We start from the raw sequence: 23219 nt of genomic DNA on the forward strand, positions 1-23219 counted from the left end.
TAGAATAGAAGAGCTCGTAGTTCTTGGGAAAGGCAGCCTACAACTGCTCTTGTTTTCTTTTAAAAAACAGCCTGAGTAACCGTTCTGCTGAGAGGCAGAATGAGGTCATACTTCCTGTGGGGCTCATGTCAGTGGCATTCACGCTGAGGAACATGGTGAAGATGAAAGCTGTCTCCTGGACCAGCAGTGGGGGGTGAATCAGACCCGCTGGATACATCACAGTCACTTGAGGGTTGCTCTTCTGAGCTAACTCGTCATCCCAGCTGTGAGAACATAAGGAAAACTTTCAGAGAAGCAGCACCTTGCTTATCATCTTCTGGCTATTTTCAGTATGAGTGTAGTACACAGTGCTTTGTCCAAATCATTACTGGTGATCACGCACTGATGCTATTAAATTGAGAATACTATCAAGTACCAGAGCTTGATCTTCTGAAAATGTCCACAGTGCCAGTAGGTTGATCCACCAAAGGTTGGACTTTCCAAGAATCTCTGTGAGTGGCATTCAAAATTTTATATTTATATGTTTGTAGAGCTAAAGAGCTGGATGCTACTGTTGGGTCCCTACAAATCTCTGCTATTGTCAGTGATAAAAGAAATAGACATTCCAGCAACACTGAGATGCATTGGGTAATGGAGAGTCACACAGACTGAGATCCAAACCCTGTCTGCCATAGTAGCTGTGACCTCAGATTTATGTCTTAATCTCTTTGAGTTGTAACTTTCTCAATTATAAATTTAATGGCTTGGCGCATTAAATGAGATAAAAATAATGAGAATTGAGTCCTTAGCTCAGATGTGCAAGATGGATTCCTTATTTGTTTTCTGTAAATCAACTTCCCTTCTGAGGCACCAGTCGTCAGGCTGGCAGAAAAGTTAATCTCATTCTTTCTTGGGGTTTCCTTTCCCCCTGAGGTTATGGCCAAAGGCAGGGAGGGTCCTCTGTAGAACACCCCCAGGCAAGGGAAGCTGTTAGGAGGCGAGCCCGTCTAGTCTGTGGTAGGCAGTTTTTAAAGATGGCCCTCAAAGATCCTTACGGAATTCCCTCCCCTTGAGTGTGGGCTGAAGCTAATAATTTGCTTCTCCTAAACAGAATAAGACAAAAAGGTGATGGGTTGCCACTACTATGATTAGGTCACAAAGATGGCAGCATCTGTCTTGCTGGGCTCTCTGTAACCTTCTGGGCTTACACACTTGGATGGAGCAAGCTGCCATGCTGGAGAAGCACATGTGGCAAGGGTCTGAAAGTTGTCTCAAAATCCAGTGAGGAACTGTGGTCCTGAGTCCATAAGCCAAGAATGCAGCCAACAACCACTGTGAGCTTGAAAGTAGGTTGGTGGTTGCCAGGGGCTGGGAGGCGGGGGAAACAGGGGAGTGTTGGTCAAAGGATACAAGGTTTCAGTTATGAAAGACGAATAAGTCCTAGAGATCTATTGAACAGCATAATACCTGAGGTAGCAATAGAGACTGCATTTTTAACCAGCTCCAGGTGAAAATGCTGCTGGTTCATGGACTGTTTTTTGATGCGCAGGATGCTAGTGAATGCATTTTGGGCAATGCTAATATAACTTGGTGCATGTGATGAATTCATTTAAAAATACTATAAACAATAAATAAACACACCTGCATCCTTATTTAAATCCTTCAAGTACTCATGATCTCCCTTCCTACCTAAGCCTCACCCGCCTCTGGTATTCTGTGTTCCATTAAATGACATCAACTTCCATTCTACTGCTCGGGTCAGGAAACTAGGAGGACTCAACACTATCCCCTCTGTAGCCTCTGAATAAGACACTCTCTCCATCTCCACTGTCAGCTCTGGAGCTCCAGAGGCCACCTTCTCTTGTCTGGACTTTGGTACCAACTTTCTGTCACCGGCGTCTCTCCAATATATTCTCCAAGCCACAGCCAGAATGATCTCTCTGTGTAAATATCTGATTATTTTGCTCCTCTGATTAAATCCTTCAGTGGCTTGCCTTCGCTCCTCTCTCAGATCAAGTTCAAAATCTCTTGTAATACCTACAAGGTCCTGTGGGGTCCAGTCCTACCTATTTTCCGGCCTTTCCATTTCCTCACCACACCCCATCTTTGTAGAATTCAACCACTGTGACTGTTTTTTCAGGTTCTCGAGCTTGGTTCTACCTCAAGCTTTTTGAACACACTATTTCCTTTGCCCCTCGCCATCTCCTTCCCCAGCCTCTGTCTCTCCTGTTCATCTTTTAGGTGCAAATAGTTCTTTCTCTGAGCAGCCTCTCTGACCTCCCAGATCAGGTTCTAGGTCTCACAGCTGACTGTACTTTTCCTTTGGAACATGTATCACAATTGCGGTAAATGGACCAGGTTTTTATTGATATTTATCTCTCATGCTATACTGTGAGCTTTGGGAAAACAGGAACCACGATTTTCTAGTTTGGTATTGTGGTTTCTATGTTTGGCATCATGTCTGGTGCACAGTAGGCACTTAATAATGAATGAATAGGATTTGACACCTTCTAAGTCTGGCTGGGCTCTTTGCCACATAGCACAGAACTTTATGGGGGCCAGAAGAAGATATACATGGGCCAACACCTGGAAAGACTAATGATCTTAGTCCTAGAAGGAGACAGAGGCCAGCCCTTGTATCACAATTATGCTATAGTAAAAGTCAAAGCCCAAATCTCAGTGGCTTGTAGCAATAATCAGGTACCGTCCCACGTGGTGGCTTTATGTGCCAATGTGGGTAAGCCGACCATATGTCCCAGAATTCCCTTTCTTCCCGGAATTCCCTGGCTAGGATGGTCCACAAGTGCAGTTAGTGCAAGAGTTGGAAAGTGAGAATGCATCAGGAGCCATGGTGGTCCTTGGAAGGTTCATGTGGCTCAGGCTTCGTTGCTACTCCTACAAATTTTCACAGATCTGCTGGCTCACTGCATGGACTGGGCCCAAAGCTCCAGTCCCTGTGGGACTGCTTTGTTCAGCTTCCCAAATCCTGGTCCAGAAGTGAGTGTGTCTCCACAGCAGGGCATCCACGGCCATGAAGTTGGAGGTTTAGAGATGGGAAGAGGCCAACGTGGGTTTCAGTGATAGACAGAGTCATGTTCCAGCTGGTTCTTCAGGGATTCCAGTGGTCCCTACTCACCCCGCTTCCTTTGATCCTGAGCAACAGTCCTACAATGTCAGGTTCAGCACCCCTGAAACAGCCAAATAGACTGAAACTCTCTCGCCAGTGTCTAAAATTGTCTAAGACTCTCCTCTCCCTCAAAAACCTAACACAGAGAAACTATAAAAAATACAATATGTATATATAACATAATTTCAGAGGGCCCGGAACACTCTTGGTTCACAACCTGGCCCCCATACACAGAGGGCAAGGAGACACCAAAGAAAGAGGCAGAGAACTCCAGGTTGGTATGTGGCAGGTTAAATAAACAAGGGAACTTACCTGCGAGGCTTGTCTTGGGCGCTGCAAGATGAGTAGATCTCTGCACGCACCTGCCTGAATCTCCAAAGTTTATATAGAGGTTTTAAGGGGGTTCAGTCACGTATTCAGTCCAGATGGTCCCAACAACATCTTACTCTCTCAAGGCTTCATCCTTGAAAATGGCTCCCACTGCCGGAACAGCAGGCAGAACAAACATTCCCAAGACAGGGGAGAGGTTGAGGAGCCTCCCATTAGCCAGGTCCAGCCCACGGGTCACCCTTTGGTCACGTCCTCTCCATGACCTCCTCCAGCAACCACGCATTCCCTGTAGCATCTTTATAAGCAAACAGTAAGTAGCATGATTTTTCTTCCTATTGTATGATCAGTTGCGCATGTTTACACTGTTCATTTCGGTAACTCACATCCTTCTGCTAGCCAACGGCCGGATCAGTGGTAAACAACTGGCAATAGGGTTTTCTTTTTCAACATATATTCAATCACACTGCATTTTCACAGACTTTGTGTTGTCACCAAAAGAAGATTCTTTCCCTTCTAAGAGCAATTCTCTTAAATAGCAATAATAATTATATCTGAAAAAGTAAAATAAAGTCATCTAAGATTCAATGCTTACTTCGAACAGTTACGTATTCTACATCATTCCTGGTGGTTCTGCTTCTTTGCTTGAATCTGACCAACACATCTTGCCCTATGTTGCCTGCAAGTTGGCTATAGCTCTGTCCCTCATGACTTTATTCCAGAAGCCAGGCTGGAGGATCAGCCCCTATGAGGAACATGTCTTTCTCAACGCAGGGAGGGAACAAAAGAGCTGGCAGAAGTACGTAAAGCCTCTAAAAACTTCTCTTCAGGGCTGGCATCTGAAATTTCCACTCATACTTTATTGGTCAAAGCGGATGGTGTGGCCAAGCTCGAAGTCAGTGGGGTAAGTACACACCTCCATGGGGAGGCACTGCAAGTCACAGGGCAATGAGTGGAGACGGGAGCAGACGTATGTAGAGAGGCAAGGGAATAACTTGAAATAATTATGTGATTTGCAGTCCTCCATCTCTGTCCTAAATATTTACCTCCCTCTCTCACTTTCAAAAATGCTGAGAGGATGTATTTCCAAAGAGGATACCCCCCAGTGCCATTCAATCATGGCAACAGATTTCAAATCTAGAGTCTTCTAATATTTCTACATTGATTCCTTTTGATATGGAGATTTCTGAACCACCTTGCCCCCTACACCCAACCTTCAATACTGGAAGAGGGACAGAATAATTTCCACCCAAACTTTCCTGTTTAGAAAGGGGCATAATGGCAGACACACAGCAGTGGCTGTTGCATGGAAATTCTGTAACTGAATGGTCAGACATTGCAAGAGTCCTACACACTGTGGATGGAAAATGCTCCTGATAAGGCCCTGATTCTGCTCCCCGGGTGGGGCAACCCAGGCAACTGTTTTGTGGCTCCTGCTTCACCCTCTAGAAAGTAAAATTCACTCCTTTTCCTTACTCTCCTTGGCTACCTCTGGGGATAAGAGAATATGCTTTCCTCGGCAGCTGAGCAACTTTCTCAGCCTACTTTCGTTCCTGGAAGTTGGAAGGTGGAAGAGGTCCTTTGAAGCTTTAAATTGTCATCATCTCTTTGATACCAAGCTAGTACCTCTTTGGCTGGACAGTCTATCAAAAACGTAGTCAACTGTTTCTTATTTACTTGATTCCTGTCAACTCCCTGTGCCAATATCCTTACCTATAATTCTTTTGAGACATATGCATCTCTCTTTTTAATTGCTGTCACCTTGAACTTGTCAGATTACCCGTTTCTTGGGTATTTGTCATGTGTTGTATGCATAATTTATGGACACTGTCTTGGAAGAACTTTCAAATTGTTTGGTTTTGTGAGTAATAGATGCTGTCGTCAATATGAATTGTGATCAGATTGTAAGACCAGAATGCCAATAGGGGGTTATTTTGCCTGTAGGTACTATGTGGGTAGGGATGGGGATTTACATATAAATTTGGAGAGCATGATAATTCAGTTGTGAGTGATACACTAAGAAAAGACAAAGAAATCAGAAAAATGGCCAGCCAGGATAGATCTGGATTTAATTAAACTGGTTCACTTTAATTCCCTTGTAATAATACTAGAGTATCACATGTTCAGATGGTGATAGAAGAATGAAATCTCTAATGATTTCTTCTGATTTTCAGAGCTTACAATTCAACACAGATTCATCACAATACTTTTATTATTTGCCTTTACATTCGTTCATTTTTTAAAAAGTTTTTACTGAAGTATATTTGGTTTATGATGTTGTGTTAGTTTCAGCTATACAGCAAAGTGAATCAGTTATACATATACATATAGCAACTCTTTTTTTAGATTCATTCTCCATATAGGTCATTACAGAGTATTGAGTAGGGCTCCCTGTGCTATATAGTAGGTCCTTATTCGTTATTTATTTTTTATATATAGTAGTGTGTATATGTCAATCCCAATCTCCCCATTTATCCCTCCCCCCCTTCCCCCCCTGGTAACCATAAGTTTGTTTTCTGCATCTGTGACTCTATTTCTGTTTTGTAGATAAATTCACTTGTACCCTTTTTTTGGTGCTACATATAAGCGACATCATATGATATTTGTCTTTAACTGATGTTCTCAAACTTCCTTTGTTGTTACTGTGTCTTTTTAGGATTTGTACAATAATTCTTGCAAGTAGTCTCTTAAAAATGCTCTAGGTATGTCCTTACTGTGTGCTCAGAGTTCATATTCTAATTACAGTGGTAATACCTTTTTTAAAGAGAGAGAGAGATGGAGAGAGACAAGAGATAGACTGAGAAACTGGGGGGTGGGGGGGCAGTTTTTAGAGGAGGAGGATCGAGAGAGACTGATTAGTGAAAACCCAGTAATAAAGTCTTAATAAAAGCTTGCATTCTTGGCAGCAAGAACAGCGTCTTACTCATCTCTGTAAGCCCCAGCAGCAAACACAGGACTTGAAGCAAAGTAAGTCTTCAGAAAAATGTGTTTTCATGGAATCACAGCGAGTGAAACTGGGAGTACCCTCAGAGATTACAGCAACTAGATATAAGGGTCCCTGGGAAAGGTGAAAGAGGAACATTTGGAAACTCCTGGCATTTGTACATCAATTATCATTTGCAAAACACATACAGCTGGTTCTTTCTAATTTAATCCTCATTACAACTCTGTGAAGTAGATTTAAGATTCTCACTTACGTGTGAGGAAAGGAAAATCAGAGAAGTGTCTAGACCTCAACCACTCTGGTGATGGTGTCAGGTCTAACATCCAATTCCTGGTCTTTTTCCAAATCCCTGGCTCTCATACGCTTTCTATTTTAAGTTGCCATTAAAAAACAACAGCAAGAAATAAGGTAATGGATTTAATTTCCTTCAAATTTATAGCCTCCTATGATCTGCATGATACCCATAGTTTTGAAAATAGATAAATAAAAAGGAAAGAAAATCAAAGGATGTTTACCCTTGTCTTGGGGAAACTGGCTCTGTTGAATGTTTTGCAAACTACAAATGAGGAAGTAATCTAATACCTGACCACGAAGTTGGATTGCCTCAGTATTTTTTTACTAAGGCAGAACTGTGGCAATGCATGTGCTAACAAGTTCTCTGCCCCAGTCCAGCCCTCTCCCCTCCCCCATGGGGAGAACTCTCTTTCATCTCGAGTGTCTGGCAGTTACCTTGGAGATGTTGGTATTGTTTTCTGGTCCTGACCAAAAGGACAGACACTTAGTTAAATTGCAAGTGACCAGTCAGAGCGCATATCCTAACCCTGCATATTCCTGCATGCTTACACTGTATGAGGATGACCTATTAGTGTGCTGGTCTGCTTGACTACACTGTTAAGTGCCTTATGATCAGGAAATAAGATTTTTCCTCCTTATGCTCCTTGGGCCTAGCACTGAACTTGGCACATTGCAGATGCTTAATAAACGCTGTGGGAAAGAACTGGAAGTAGAATGCTGTTTTTTATTTGTCAGAGCTTCAATCAAAACTATAAAGAGTATGCATCAACAGATGAGTGGATAAAGAAGATGCGGTACATACGGAATGGAATATAATGGACTACCACTCAGCCATAAAAAAGAATGAAATGTTGCCATTTGCAGCAACGTGGATGGACTTGGCATTACGCTAAGTGAAATAAGTCAGACAGAGATAGACAAATACTGTATGATATCACTTATATGTGGAATCCAAAAAATACAAGAACTAGTGAATATAACAAAAAAGAAGCAGACTCAGAGGTATAGAGAACAAACCAGTGGTTACCAGTGGGGAGAGACAAAGGGGAGGAACAATATAAGGGTAAGGATTAAGAGTTATAAACAGGTGTAAAATAAGCTACAAGACTATAATGTGCAACATGGGGAATATAGCCAATATTTTATGCTTACTATAAATGGAGTATAACCTTTAAAAATTGTGAATCACCATATTGTACCCCTGTAACTTAGTTAATATTGTACATCAACTATACGTCAATTAAAAAAACCTGCAAAGAACCATAGGGCAATAATAATTTTGGAGTCTGTATAGAATCTTATTTGAAGCTTACTCATCCTTCAAAGTGTATTTCAAATGTCACTTCCTCTATGCAGTCTTCCTTGATTTTCTGAGTCAGAATGAGCACAGTCCTACAGTATCTCTATTTCAAAATGATTCATATTTACCTTCATACTGTACTTTGTTGTTTCTGTATCCACCTCTCCATCACGGCAAGTTCCCTTAGCTTTGGATGCCTCATTTTGTTTTTCTTCCTGTTCTCTCACTCTGCATCACCCAGTTTCTAGTATTAAGCAGAAATCACTCAACATTTGTTGAGTGATTAAGCAAGTACCTGAAAGATAAAAGAATGAGTGCACGCAGGCATGCGGTCTGCCATGTTTGAGAATGCCACTGAATTGTGGCTAGCTCCATTCACAAGGAAAATAACGGCCACCAAGAGGTTAAAAGTGTTCACTATTTGGTTAACTGTCAATTTGTATGCTTGCTATGTTCTGTTGCCTACCTTCTCTTCCCCCAGTTTTAACAATCCCCAGCAGAGTGTTCTACATTGCAGAGATTTGCCTGTGAAAGCAAATACCTAAGTAATTAGGAATATGAATGTTAGGTCAAACTCTTACTAGATTTGCCTCTCATTTGGCTTGGTTTTCTATCTTTGCAAACCAAAAGAGTAAACTCAATTTTGTTGAATGGCTATAAATTGTCATTTGGAGTTACAGTCAGTATAAGCCAGTTGCAATGAATATTAGTTGTTTTCGTTGTCTGGCTCCCATTTTCTTTCAAGTAACAGCACCTCAATTTTCTTTAAAAGACCCACTTATTCCCATCTCTCAGTCCCTGAGGTTGGGGCCAGTCTCCACTTCCACCTGCCTGATTGGGGATTGGACCCAGGTTCAAGAAAAATCAGTATAAGTCATTCCCACAGCCACCATGCTTGGTTCAGAATTGGGCACCTGACAATCTAGGCCAATGAGAGAATGACTTCTAGGACTTGTTTTTATGTTCATTAGGATGTTGCAGTGATGGGTCTGAAGTTGTTGGGGGCCTGGATGTGGATCCCAAGAATCAAGCCAACCCACAGGAAGCAGAGTGAAAGATGTTATCATTTGATCCCTGAATCAGAAGGCAAAACATACCGCATCCGTTTTTAATTCCACAAACATAAATTCCATTTATGCTTAAGCCTGTTTGCCTTGAATTTCAGTCCCATGCAACCACAAGACTCCTAACACACTGCAGGTCTGAAACTTCCGTGTACATAGGAATGATTTAGGATGGCTTTTAAAATACAGGTTTCCGGTCTCTAAGACCAAGATACAGGTTAGGGCCCATGAACTTGCATTTTAACAAACAGCCTGGGTGCATCTAATGCAGATGATTGATGGACCAATGTTGAGAAACACTGAGAGAGTTCATGGAAGTGATAACAGTAAACAACAATGACCAGAATCAGAGGAGTTTCGAAGTATCAACATAGTAGCTGAAAGTGAAGAGCCCATCCTTTGTTCCAGTATCACAAACGGGAAAATCCACTGAGGAATTAAGAGTTGATTTCATATTCAACGGGAAATATAATACTTTAGGAATGTGAGCAGAATGCTGTGTGTGAACATATGAGAGAGATGATATCTCTTTGTCATGTTCATACCTGGTCTAGGAGCTCAACTGCCAGAGATTAATTCTGGAACAACTATCACTTCTGGTCAGTTGGTAAAAGGATATGGTGCTAGAGAGACAAGACAACTAAGGTCTTTGGCAGGTGAAGGATGTGCTATTAGTGCCATTCTCAAAGATTTTAAAATGGAATAGGTAGATATGCCAAGGGTGTCTGTTGCAGTAGGTTAGGTTTCTACTAAACTAGTCTATTTAAAAGAATCTTTAAATTGCTTTGATTTTCTTCACTGATTATACATATTAAAGCAAACACACAAAATAGATTTCTGTGTTTTGCATGTAATGAAGGAATATCTGGTATTTAGTAACGACTTCTCCCCTTAAAATAGGTATATACAGTTGTTAAATATTCCAGGGGGTATTATGGTTCCATATTCATATTTTTAATGTTGGAGAAATTTAGTTCAGTGATTTCTGCCTAAGGACCCTTGTTTCAAGATAATTTGCCCACTGCTTGTTTGGTTCCACTCAAACACAGCTGTAAGTTCTTTCTTTCTAAATTTGGAGATGAAGTGTCTGATGGCTAACATTTACCATCTGGACAAGGGGTGTGTTGGGTACTAGAGAAGAGGGGACATAGTGATGCATAGCTTCACTGTATGGCTGGGGAGTCATCTCCAGACTTTTCTATACAGTATGTTGTATCTCTTCCCTGGTTCTGACCGTTGACTTTGTAGGGTCAAAAGCAGCGATGATAGCCTATATGAGTTTTCTATCAGTCTTATCAGACGTAATGTCCCCTTTTTAGAGTTAATACTATGTCACATCTTCTGCACTCTTCTGAAATTAAATCCATAAATGAAATAATCAAGCTCCACATATTTAAAAAAAATCAATACAATGCCATAACAATAATGTAAGAATACATTTATGAAAGTAATTCACAATAAAAATAATATCTATCTCAGTACTAAGTGGTCAGCCATGACTCACGAAGAGCCACAATGAAGCAGTCAAGTGCTAATATGGAAATTTAGATTTATCCTGAATGTAACATAAAATGCAGAGTGATATAGGTGTGTTCTATCAGTGCCTCAAATACTATGAGTAGCTTTGCCATTGGTGGCATGATTTTTAAAAATGCAATAAAATCTTGGTAATATTCATACAAAGAGGACAGCCTTCCCTCATGTTATATAGTGGCCTCATTCCTCGAAACTGAGTGCATATTAAAACCTTGCAAAAATACTTTGTGCTTATGCGTAAAACTGAGTTCTAGGCTCCAAAAATGATCAACAGTTCTTTTTTTAACCTACGTGAAAGTTCGGAGGGCCATTCAAAAGTCATGTACGACCTGCGGCAATTCTTCAAGGTATGGGGCTGCATTGTGCATTTCAGGATGTCTAGTAGCCCTGGTCCCTCCCCATTAAGTTGCAGCAATGCCTTCCTCCAATCATGTGACAACTAAAAATATGCCTCCTCCGCCCATTCCCAAGGTGCCTTCTAAAGGACGGTATTGACTGCATTGAGGACACTCACCTATACAATCCATTCAAGCCAAGAATCATTTATTGATACATTAGACCCAATTTCCATTTATTTTCTTTCAAGTTACATTATTGGAGGGATCTCTTGTTAAGTCCCAATTAAAATGGAAGAATCATCTGTTCAGGATAGATTGTCAGCAAACTGTGGAAATTGGATAGAATCTGTGCTAGCCTTTACATTAGGTATTTTAATTAAATCGCAAACAACCTCAAATTTTCAGTGATGTAAAACAACAAATATTTATTTTTTTCTCACCTATTGGTTTGTGGGTCAGCAGGGATTTTGCCAGGGTTCAGTTAGTTAGCTCTGGGCTGAAGGTTAGAAATTTGATAACTGGTATTCCCACTGCTGCTGGAGAAAATTTTCCTTATTTTGAACATCACCAGCAGCTTCTGATATATAGTTCTCAGTGAGAGAGTCTAATTGGTATAGCCAAGAATAGAACTTTAGCCGCAAGGGAAACAGGGAACATGAGTTTCTTATACTTTCATCTTATTTAGTGTGAGGTTGACTTTGCCCTAAGGCTCATAAGGTGGGTGTATATGTCAGTTTGCATTAGGTTATGCTGTTAACAAACAACCTCAAAATTTCAATAGCTTAAACCAACAAATATTTATTTTTTTCTTATACTACATATCACTTGTGGATTAGCATCATCATAATCTCTTTAGAATATGGGTTGTTAGAGCAGCCACCATCTCAAAAATTGCATTTTGCTGTGCCAGAGACAAAAAACTTGGTGAACTGGATTTTTTAAATTACCAACTGGCTGTGACAAAACTCAATTCCAATTTCCTTTTATTAGCCAAAGCAAATCAAATGGTCACATATAATTCTAAGGAGGGTGCAAAGTATAATCCTGTCATGTGGAATCTATAAATATATGGTATACTGTACTAATGACAACCATGATGGGAAATTTCCCAAACATTGAAAGGGATTTCGGATGCTGGTCAACTGAAAACCAAGAAGACAAATGTCCACTAGAGGCTGTGTTATTTATATCTTTTCCGTATATTGCCATTCTCAGTGTAATTCAGTAGTTATTAGTAACATAGTAAGTGCTGATTGAACGTCTGTTGAATAAGAGGATATGGATGTGGTTGTTTAAATTACTCAATCTCAGTATAATTGAAGCTTAAAGAGTGATACTTTGCTATTTTATCTGCACTCTGTAAAGCATGATAAATGTATTATTTGCATGCAGTGTTGCATTTAGAAAGCTTGAGAATCAGAGTAGCACACTGGAAAGAGAAAAAAGATGTTTATCTCAATATTGCTTTGAATGTGTTTACTTGTTGGTTTCCCCAAAGTTGGGACACTTTCTTCTGTGCATAGTACAGAGTTTGGGATATGGTAAGTATTCAAGAAAAGTAGTTCTGCTGTCATTAGTTGTGTATTCTTAGGAAAGTCATGTCGATTTAGCCATAGGTTCTTGAGCTGCACACACACACACACACACACACATGCAACACACACAGAATGTCTTAGTAATATTTGCCTTTTGTGTGGTAAGGATCTCCTAGACTATAAAGGAATACAATTGTGCGATTGTGGTTGTCATGTGGTGTACTTACAGCACAGTTCCTGCCACTAGGCATTCATTCAATAGACGTTTATTTAGTTTATAACAGTAACCATTTGCTCTATTCTTAATGTGGAATGGGGTGGATATCTAAGAAAGCGTGTAGTGTGCCTTTACAAAAGTTTGCCCAGGGTGCTGGGATTGAGGAATTTTGAGAACCTGGTTCCCAACAAATCAAGAACAGTGACATTCAATGGGTTTCGTCCTCACCTCTCAAAGGTCAAACACTTCACAACTGCCAATGGGGTCCCGGGGCCCGCGTTCCTTCCTTCGGTAACCAGGGCCCCTCCCGCCAGCTGTCAGCCAACTGCCGCAAAGCCCCGCCTCCCAGGGCGGCCCTCCAATCGGCCGCACGGCCCGGGCCAAACCCTCTTGCGTCACGTGACGCGACCAGACCAGCTTCCGGTTCGTCGCGGGCGGCTGACGTCGTCTGGGCCGGCGTCGCGTCAGGGCTGGCCGGCGGCGGAGGAGGCGATGGCAGCGGACCCTGAGCGGGCTTGAGGGCTCGGACCTGCTCCCTCCCGCGCGACCTCGAGCCCGACCCCGCGCAGCGGCCCCAGCTCTCTCCGCTCCGCTCCTGCTCCGTCCCCGACCGCTGCCTGGGAGGAGGCGGAGGCGGAGTCCCGGGCTGGCCGTCCTGTTCGCGCCCCGGCTCGGCCCCGGATAGCCCGGCAACTGTGCAAAGAGGAGGCCGAGTCGGTAAGAGGCGGCGGCGCCTGCAGGGCCTGGAGGCCGCCTGGCCCCCGCCTGGCCGCCCGGGACACCCCAGCGCTGGTGTCTGTCTCTGGCCCGCTCCCCTCCCGCGTCCCTCTCCGTGACTTGCCGCCTCTATTGTCTGGGCGCCGCCGCTCCCTCTACCCCTCCCTTCCTTCCCCCCCTGCCGAGGGCCGGACGGCTGTCAAACCTGGAGGCGTCTCCTGCACCTTGGCCGCCCGGTCTGAGCCTTTCCTGTTTGTCTCTGGTCAGCCCCCTCCCGCCCTGCATCACCTCCCCCCCACCGTTTTTTTGGCCCCGCGGCCATTCTCTGACCATTGCTTCATTTTCCCAGGATTGTATCTTCTAGTTGATTTACTCTTCCTTCCCGTTTGTCAGGTCCTCAGGTTTCACCACCCTTATATATTTTTGCTTTCTTGTTCGTTTTCCTTCCCGATTTTTATTCCTCTCCGTTCTCTCCGTCCCCCTTTCTCTTTCTGCTTCAGGTTTTACCCCCCTCCCCCAATAGACTGTTTATTTGTCTTACTTTTCCTTAATTCAGATCCCTCCCCATCTGCCCCTCTCCGCCCAAGAAGAAGGAAATCTTTCCTTTTCTGGCACCTCATCCCGCAGTGTCACTGGGGGGGAATTATATGTATTAACTTTGTCACTTCTTGTGGGTTCTAAGTTTGATCCTAGAAAATGTTAGTGTAACTTCTCAATTATCCCTTACTAAGTTCTCCCTGTGAAGAGCAGCAGAAAAGGTGGATTACGTTTCCACAAGTAACTGCCTTGTGTGTTGCACACTGACCAGACCGCTATTAAAAATATTCATACTACTGTTTCTTTTGCACCAAACGCCCTCTGGCTGAGCCTACTGTTAACTTTAATGCATTAATCTTTGCTGCTGCCCTGGCAGGCAGGAGGATATCCCCCCCCGCCCACCCCCATGAGTAGTTAAGTTTGATTTTACGTATTTTTATGACATGTATAGCTGTATTTGGCATATGTGGCATGTATTTTCCCTTAGCAGATTCTTTCTAAGAGGAAAGGGCAGTTGGTTTTTATGCTTGCTGTTTTGTCCCTTTAGAATTGTGACAAAACCATTGAAAAAACATGAGACAGTTGTGTGTTTTCTTTTTTAAATTGGGAGGGAGCATAGTCATATTAGTAATTCTAAATTTCAAAACGGTTTTAGAGATTTCTCCTCTCCCCCAGTAGGTTTCCATTCCTGATTAAATATTATATTTTGATTGGGCTGTTGCAAAATGTATTCATATTCCTCTGGTGCTAGTTAGTGAAAAAGAGGCTACCTCAAGTGTGCTAGCTCGCCACTGGCCAAGAGGATTGTGAATATTCCACATGTTCGTGGTCTAGAGAGGAATAGGTATTCCTTTGTAGTTTTTTGTTTGAACGTACAACCATTTTTATTGTCAGTGTGGGTACTGTCTATGTTGAAATATAGTAGAAATAAATTCTCAGAGTTAAGAAATGTCTGTATCATTGTTGCTTGTTGAATGTGAAGAAAAAGAAAGAAATTTCCTCTGCAAGTTTATATGTTAAATTAAAATTATTGAATCATGTGCTACCAAGGTGGGAGATTATAGGTAATGAAAAATCCTAATCACAAGGGGAATACTAAATCTGCACTGGAAGAGTGTGTCTGCTGTTTCTTCCATCATTGTGTTCTTTAGTGTGTTATCAAGTGTTTTATGTTACAAGGCACTCAGTAAATATCTGTTGAAAAACTTGGTTAATTTGTTCTCTTAAGAATTTCAATAGTCATATGCCAGAATACTCAATTGTCCTGAGTTTTCAAAGACAGAAAAACATTTTCAGCTGTTATCCTGAAGAATTTTCTTGGGTATTTTCGAGTTAAAATTTAAAGCATTTTAGCCATTAGTTAGTTTTAATCCCCATCTATTCATTCTTTTAAAGTAGTTAGCTTTTTAATCTCCCTTTTCTTAATTCATTGTTAAGATTGCCTGCAAGTTGTACAGTACTTTACCTAGAGATATTGGTAATCATCATTCAAATTTCTTAAAAATTTGGCAGTTATTTTAACTTCTCATGTAATGTTTAAAAAATTCTGTTTAATCCCTTGTGCCTTTTATGCATCAGAATCTAATTTTTTTTTTTTTTCTCTTGAGGTAGTGAAAAGAGAATTCCGAAGAACAGGATCTCAAGATGAGTAAAAAGCCCCCAAATCGTCCTGGAATCACTTTTGAGATTGGTGCTCGTTTGGAGGCACTGGACTACTTACAAAAATGGTATGGAAAATATGGAGCCCTTGACCTAAAGCATGATATCTGCAGTTTCACATGGGCTGGTTAATTGCTCTTCTTCTGACAGTGGCAGAAACATTAACTTGTTCACATTTTGAGTAAACATATACATTGTTTATTTAGTTTTCCTACTCTTCAGATTTTGCAGTTACCAGTACTCTTTTGTACTTAATATGAGCTCTGTGGGTGGTAGGAGGGAGAAGATTAATCCAGATAACCAGATTCCCAAGTTTCAGAAAAAACTTGATGCAAATCTACTTTTTTTGGCCTGTGTCAGAGGTGGTCTTTCAAACTGCAGAATATGTTGATGGTTAGCAGAGTTATCATTCACTGTTCCACCTAAAACCAAAACCCAGTTTACCTCCTCCTTCCCCAGAGTGCACTGACCTAAAGGCAGGTTGTTACTGTTTCCAGTTTTAAATGAGTAATCCTTTCAGGCCTTCTCTTATTTCTTCTCCTATACCAGCCATCTGTGATAAGGGGTGAATTCAGACACCTCCAACATACCCCTACATACAATGGTGTAGGAGAAATTGGTTACCTAGGATAAAATCACCACCTGGAAAGGAGAGAAGGGGAAATAGCACACACCAGGATCACTGGACTGCTGTAGGAATGAGAATTCCCTCTTTCTCCTAGGGAATGCCTTCCTCATTCCTGTTAGCTGGCCTCCAGTTCTGTTCTCTGGGTGGCTGTCTCTTGGTTCAGCCTCAGTTCCTCTTGAAGCCCATTTATTTTGATGAGGAATCTAGCAGTTCAACAACTTTACCAGCCTTTTTGACATTTTCTTTTCACTACAACTCCCTTTAAAATGTAGTGGGCATTTTGTAGATTTGTCTTTGATGGATTTGTATTAAGTCAACTTCCTGAGTTGGCAATGGCAGGCAGAGAAATCTTGATTAGTCATGATACTTGACTTTAGACCAGCCTGGGGTTTTTTTCTATTAGCAAAAACGAAGGTGTTGGAACTCTGCAAACGTCTGTGACCCCCAGCTTAATGGGCTCTGCTTGGGACAGTTTGAATCTATAGTTTGAGATGGGAAGGCACAGTTATTTGGCCTCATGCCTCCAAGCTGCATCTCAGTGAGTGCTTCTTTTTAGGGGGCTTAATTACTCTCATCAGCTGGAGAATGTACACAGCGTTCTCAGGAGGGGCTTGGAAAGCACCCGGGAACCAGGCAGTAGCATCTCTCCTAGTCACGATGGTAGACTGTGTCTCCAGATGTTGCCGAATGTTTTTTTTGGGGGGTGGGGGAGTGGAGGGCTTATGTGCTCCTGATAGAGAGCCACTGCATTAGACCATACGCTGAAAGATGCTATTTTAGTCAGTAATTGGCTCTCTTTGGTTCTGATTTTGACCAAAAGAAGCTTTTTGCTCTGAAGGGACACACTATTGAACCTCTCTGTGATGCAAGAGTATGAGAAATGCTACTTCTTTGATGTTAAATTATTTTTTTTCTTTTTTTAAAGTTACTGGCTTTTTGAATTATTAGTTAATTCATATTACTCTTTTCTTAGGCTTCCAAACTGACAAAGTTGCAATTGAACTAGCTTCCAGTTTTGGAAAAGCACATAGTTTATTAGTTCTCCCAATGGCCTTAAGGGATATTGGCATAATTAACTGGTATTAGTAAGAAACTCACTTTTAGTGGTGAAATGTTTCCTAATTCATCAGCTGTTGAATCGGTGATTCAGTAGTTAAAAAGATTATGAAAAAGAACTACTTTAAAAATTAAGTCTGAGTTTGCTTTTAGAGTATTTGGAATGTCAGAAAACAAATAAAAGTTGTAGCTTAATTTTTTCATTATCTTATGCTTCTCATCAAAAAATTCCCAGGTGCTTAGATAGAGTGATATCATGCAGATGTACTCATTGATGAAGGTTAGATTTAATTTTAATGACCCCAGTAATAACGGTCTCTTTAAAGTGAGTAAACATTAGCCAGAATAATCACATACGATAATCACTGCAACTTGCTGTCAGTTCGATTTTTGTGAGCTCATTTATACGACGATTTTAGCATTCTGCTCTAGTGGGGCTTTAATTACAAAAGCATTAAGAGTATTGTATATACATATTCTAGGTAATTGAAAGAAATAATTTTCTCGTGACTTTGTTACTGTCAGTAGTCTCAAACAGTGTTTCGGCTTGGGTGGCCCTTTAATTTAGTATTAAAGTACTTTACTGTAGGACAAGTAATTAACTGCTAAGATTTATTGAATTTTATATGGGGCACAAAAGAAGTTCTGTGAGACATGGTGCTCTTAACAGATTTTATTTTTAAATGGGATAAACTTTATTCTTTATATTGTTTCTTTTGTTATGGGCCATTCTGTATCCCCTATAAATTCCACACATTTTTGCTTTAATATCATGTAAAAATATAGAAGGATTATTTAAGTGTTGAGAAACTTTGATATCCTTATGAGGGCAAAACAGTTAATCACTGAAAATATACTGAACTAATTTCCTTCCGTCTTTCATCCCTCCCTCTCTACTTTCTTTCATATTCTCTTTGGGTTGCATCCATATTGAGTGCTTAGTCTTCCACATTTATTCATTCAGTTGGAATAGTATTGAGGCCCTACTCAATACTATTCCATAAATGTCTTTTGAATTATAGGCATTGGACAGGGAGGGACAGGCAGAAATGCAAGTATTACTTACTCTCTTTGTACGTAAGACATTTACAATAAGCAGTATAGCTATTACTAGGAAAATGACTTATATGTTGATACATTAGCTTTTAAAGAGAAGTACGGCGGGAAAGTTGTGATAGTAGGGCACCTGAATGCCCATTTGTCTTATATGTAGAAGGTTTGTCCTATGTTAAAAAAAGGAAAATATTTTTTAGTATGTACTCTAGAAATAAAAGGATAAACTCTAAATTTAGTGGACAGAAATTAAAGTTAAGCTCCTACATTTAGGTTTGGGGTAGATTTGATTTAAGAGGAAGACTCAACCTATTTTTGGGGGAAAGTACATTATTATTCCTTGAGCAAACCATATCACATATTCTTTAAAGTTCAGAAAGATACTTCATCCTCGAAAATACACTCCACATTTTAAGTAGCAGTTTATCACTTTTTGCTTTCAAAGTAATTTTCCAGTTACATCGGAAAACCCTGGTGGTTTGATTATTTACCAATACTAATGAATGCAGGCCCTGAGAAGCCAGTGAGAGGCCAGTCGCCTTCTGTTCCAGTGTGTGGTTTTTGATACCTGGATCTCTTCTCTTTTTTTAACATCTTTATTGGGGTATAATTGCTTTACAATGGTGTGTTAGTTTCTGCTTTATAAGAAAGTGAATCAGTTATACATGTACATATGTTCCCATATCTCTTCCTGGATCTCTTCTATATGGACTAAATCTAACTCCTACTGAGAAGTGTGGGTTGCTTTAATTTTTAAAAAATTTGTAGTTTTACTCAAAACATTTTAATGTCTTTCTCAACAGTCTTTTAATTTAAAAGTCTTTGAAAAGGCTTTTAATGTGTTAATGTTCACAGCTAACACAGTCAACCATTTTCTGTCTTATCTCCCTCATATATGCCACTGCAGCCTCTGTATATCCAAACCTGAACATATTAGCTTTATAATTTCTTTATAATTTCTTGAATGCAGTCACATCATAAGAATGAAGATAAATACAGGTCGTTGATACAGGAGTGTGTTTGGGGAAAGAGAAAGTTCAGAGTTGAAGTTATATTTGAGACACTATCAGTGGATTCTAAAGAGGAAAGAGGCAGGTTCAAATTCAGACTGCCACTTTCTGATCCTGTAAATATGAGTTAAGTCCTTGAACTTGGTTGGCTTAGCAGTAAAATGCAAGCAGTGTTACTGACTTTTACTTACAGAATTATTTTAAGGATCAAATAAAATAATGTATTTAAACTTGCTTCAGATTATATAAAATAATACATAATTATAAAGCACTGAGGTAAATGCAAGGGAAGAGGGAGAGTTGAAAAACTTATCTTTGGGGATCTGAAGACTCAACGTGTAAGTTTTTAAGTGTAGCCTTAGTGTTGACATGAGAATGGCCTGGAATACAGAAGGAATATCATGTCATTGCAACATGCTATAAAACCTTTTTGAGGTGATGATAAAATCTTTGTTTTTGCAGAGTTTTATAATTTAGAAAGCACCCTTAAAAATGTTAAAGTATCTAATCATTCTGAACGTTGTTCAGTAAAAAATGTGATAAACCAGTTTTGACTACTGATTTAACTTTTTGACTGAAATTAGAATACTCTATAGCAAGTTTTAGTTGTGAAAACAAAACAAAGTAATATGCTCTGGTGTTACTCTTCAACTTGAAATTATAAAGTCATTTTAAAATATTCAGATGAGTTACGCTCGTCCAACCTTTATTGGAATATTTCTATGTAATTCTCTTCTAGATCTAAAGGAAAGGAAAATGAAAGATTAAAAAAATGTGGAGATGTCTGCAAGTACAGAGTTTGATAGAACAGTATAAATTTGAATTGACAAATGCTGTTTCCACACATTTGGAGTTTTTTGAACTGTATGGAACATTTGCAAATGTGAGTTTTTAAACTGTTCATGAACAGAATTTTAGTAGAGTGGGAAAATCAAAGAAATTTAGATTGTAGGAAGTACAAATACTTTCTAATTTAAATAAAATTACGTATTGTCTGAATTAAAAGGGATTCTATATTTGGAACAGAAGTGTGCTCCTGAAAAGTAGTATGTAGATGAAATTTAAAAACTGAAAACACATTTAAATTACATTAGGTGAGTTTGGAATTTGTAGAAACCATAGGTGAATACTTTTAAAATATTATTTTGCTAATATAAATAAAATTTGTCCTTTTGTATGTTGACCTTTCCTAAATCTCTTTGTACTTGGAAAGTATTGATTCTAATTTTGAGTCACCACCTTTGACAACCTAATTTCAGCTGTAGACTCAGAAAAATGTACAATCGTGTTTATATACCAAAATAACTGAGTAATATATATTATGGGTGGTGGTAGAAAACTTACCCGTGGACTCCAGATTAAGGACCCTGCCTGTAGAGAATTTCAAATTGAAATTCGTAAGACTTGTTTTTAAATTCTGAGATTCTTTACATTCAGAAAGTCACAAGTTTTGAATCCTAAGATCTAAGTGAACCCTCAGTTTAATAATCATCAAACAGGTCTGCACCAGTGTACAAACATTTTAGTAGTTTAAGTTTTAAATTTTCCACAAAAGAAAACCCCATGAACTTTTAAAGATAAAGTTCTCCCTTCCCCTCCCCTTCCCCCCCCCCACAAAAGAATGTTGAAAGCAAGATTAGAAATAGGAGTAGACATATTTATTTTGAAACACACCTGCTTTGTTCTTATTGTTCTTTCTCTAATAGTCTTCCTTTCATTATGTTGATTCATGTTTTTTTTTAATTGAGCTTTTTCTTTTCTGCTCAAATTTTTTGCTTATCCTAGATTTCTTGAAAGGCAAGAGAAAAGGAATATTGAAAAAAGTAAATTTAACTAAAGTCAGAAAATGTGGGTTCTAGGTGCTGTTCTGCCATGGACTGTGGGACTTCGGAGACTTACTTTTCTGCTTTAATGTCCTTAAAGTGAAGGTGTGACATATTCAGTGATCTCTCAGATTGCTTGAACTGGAAACTCAAGCTCTTTTATCTACTTTTCACCTATTCAGGGGTGACAGGTTTTTTAATCTCACTTTTAGATAGGTAAGTAATGGCTTGAGGCAGAAGTAAAGTAGGCAAGGACTATAAGTCCAATGTAGTTTGCCCAAAACTGCTGGTCTCTAGAAGAAGAGAAAATGTATTGAAAAAGGTGGAGAAAGGTGAATATAATTGGGAACAAAAATATAGAGGTTTGAAGTATTTGTAGAATAGTGGTATTGGGCCGGTAGTTACTCTTTCTACATCCTGCTCTCCCATCATTTAAATGCTTTCTCATTAACTGTTTAATTTTGAAATTACTTAGAATCATAACTCTTGGCTTTAGTACTTTAACTCACTAACTTTCTGTGTAGTACCCATTCACCTACACATTGGTTCTCTTACAAAGTTTGTTGATCCTACAGTTTTGAAAGTGATCCAGGTGAAGTCTGAAAGAGTAGTTCTTAAACATGAGCCTGCGTAAGAATCACCTGAAGGGTTTGTCAGGCACAGATTCGTGGGCCCAACAGCTACAAGCTTCTAATTTAGTAGATCTGAGGTGGGGGCGATAATGTGCATCCTCACAGGTCTCCACATGCTGCCGATGCTGCTGGTCTAGGGACCACATACGAGAATCACCGGTCTAGACCATACAGAATTGTTAACCTGAAGATATAGTTTTTGAGGCGGACAGCCGTGGAAATATCCTGGATTATTTTTTAAATTTATGGTCTGTTTTAACTGTTTATGTTAGTTGGAGGAAGTTAAAATGTAGGTATGGACAAAGTGATGCATGATCCAGAAATCCTTTTTTGTTATTTTTCAGTACAACAGAATATATTGAGCTGCGCGTACTCTGGTGTGCGTCAGTTTTCTTGCTCCTCTTTCTGTGGTCCCAAGCGCTATCTGGCTGGATAGTTGTTAGGGTTTAGGCCCTTGTTGCTTTATTAAAAAAAAAAAAAGGCTCCCTGTGGTTACGATTAATCATGGATTGACTTTTATTGTTCTGTGCCTTGTGTGCGTTCATGTAATGGCAAGGGTTGGATCACGAGAGAAGACAGTTTCATTTGCTTATCTGATATTTGGTTGAAGTTCGGTCATCATCTATCACACACATCCAGTTCCCTATTTTTTACATTTTTCCTGCTGAATATTATTATTATGTGTTGTGAGATTTAACACTTGTCTTACCACCTTATGTAATGCTTTGTTTTGTGGTGAGTAATAGATTGAAGTCAATAATTAGGAAATAATTTATCTGTGGTGGTAATCAATTTTACAAAAAAGAATGTTTTGCAATTCTAGTTTCGCTGAGTAGACAGAACTGTATCTGCAGATGCTTAAGGGTTTTTAATTTTATTTTTAAATGATTTTTTTAACTGAGGGAGAGAATACTAGCTTTAAGTTTTAAAAATTGGTAGTATAATTTCTTAAAAGAAATTAACATGGTATTGAAAAGGCAGCTTAGTTTTGTTATTCTTCATAAGGGTTTCAGTGTTTTAGTATTTTATATGACTTTGTATTGAAGAACTATTGACCATTCCTCCTACCACCTCCTACAGATCATTGATCAGCAGATAAATTTTTTCTTCTTATTAAATTAGAAACTAGTATGTAAATATTAAGTTATTTCAGTCATTAAAGTTAACACAACTTGGAGAGAATTGTTGCAATAAAATTGAAGAAAGAATGTGGATATTTAATATTCATTGTGTCTTAAAAGTCTGTTTTCTCATTGCCAAAAAACCAACCCCCTTCAATTAAAAATATGTTTCTACTACATCATGGGTAGGTAAAGTACTGAAGAATAAGCTACTGATGTGAAATGAATTATATACAAGGCCTAGCCCCTTTTACTCATAAAAGGTGCCCAGCAAAATTCATTGAATTTTGGTGGGTTGGTAAAGGGTAAAAAGCCCAAAAGT

At 39.6% G+C, this 23219-nt stretch overlaps 1 protein-coding gene across 9 annotated transcripts in view; it reads left to right on the top strand.

The window, feature by feature from the left end:
• The first annotated feature begins 13141 nt into the window (after window positions 1-13141).
• Window positions 13142-23219, top strand: part of PHF20L1 (PHD finger protein 20 like 1) — a 78419-nt gene continuing 68341 nt past the window's right edge. For 8 of the 9 annotated variants that reach the window (XM_060128139.1, XM_060128141.1, XM_060128146.1 and 5 more), the window contains exons 1-2: window positions 13142-13378; window positions 15523-15642. In XM_060128139.1, coding sequence (XP_059984122.1) covers window positions 15560-15642 — 83 coding nt within the window. In that variant the 5' untranslated portion in view covers window positions 13142-13378; window positions 15523-15559. The remainder of the gene's footprint in view (window positions 13379-15522; window positions 15643-23219) is intronic. The other variant, XM_060128140.1, reaches the window with a different exon arrangement.

This window comes from Lagenorhynchus albirostris, chromosome 17 (genome assembly GCF_949774975.1).
Source record: "Lagenorhynchus albirostris chromosome 17, mLagAlb1.1, whole genome shotgun sequence".
Taxonomy (NCBI): domain Eukaryota; kingdom Metazoa; phylum Chordata; class Mammalia; order Artiodactyla; family Delphinidae; genus Lagenorhynchus; species Lagenorhynchus albirostris.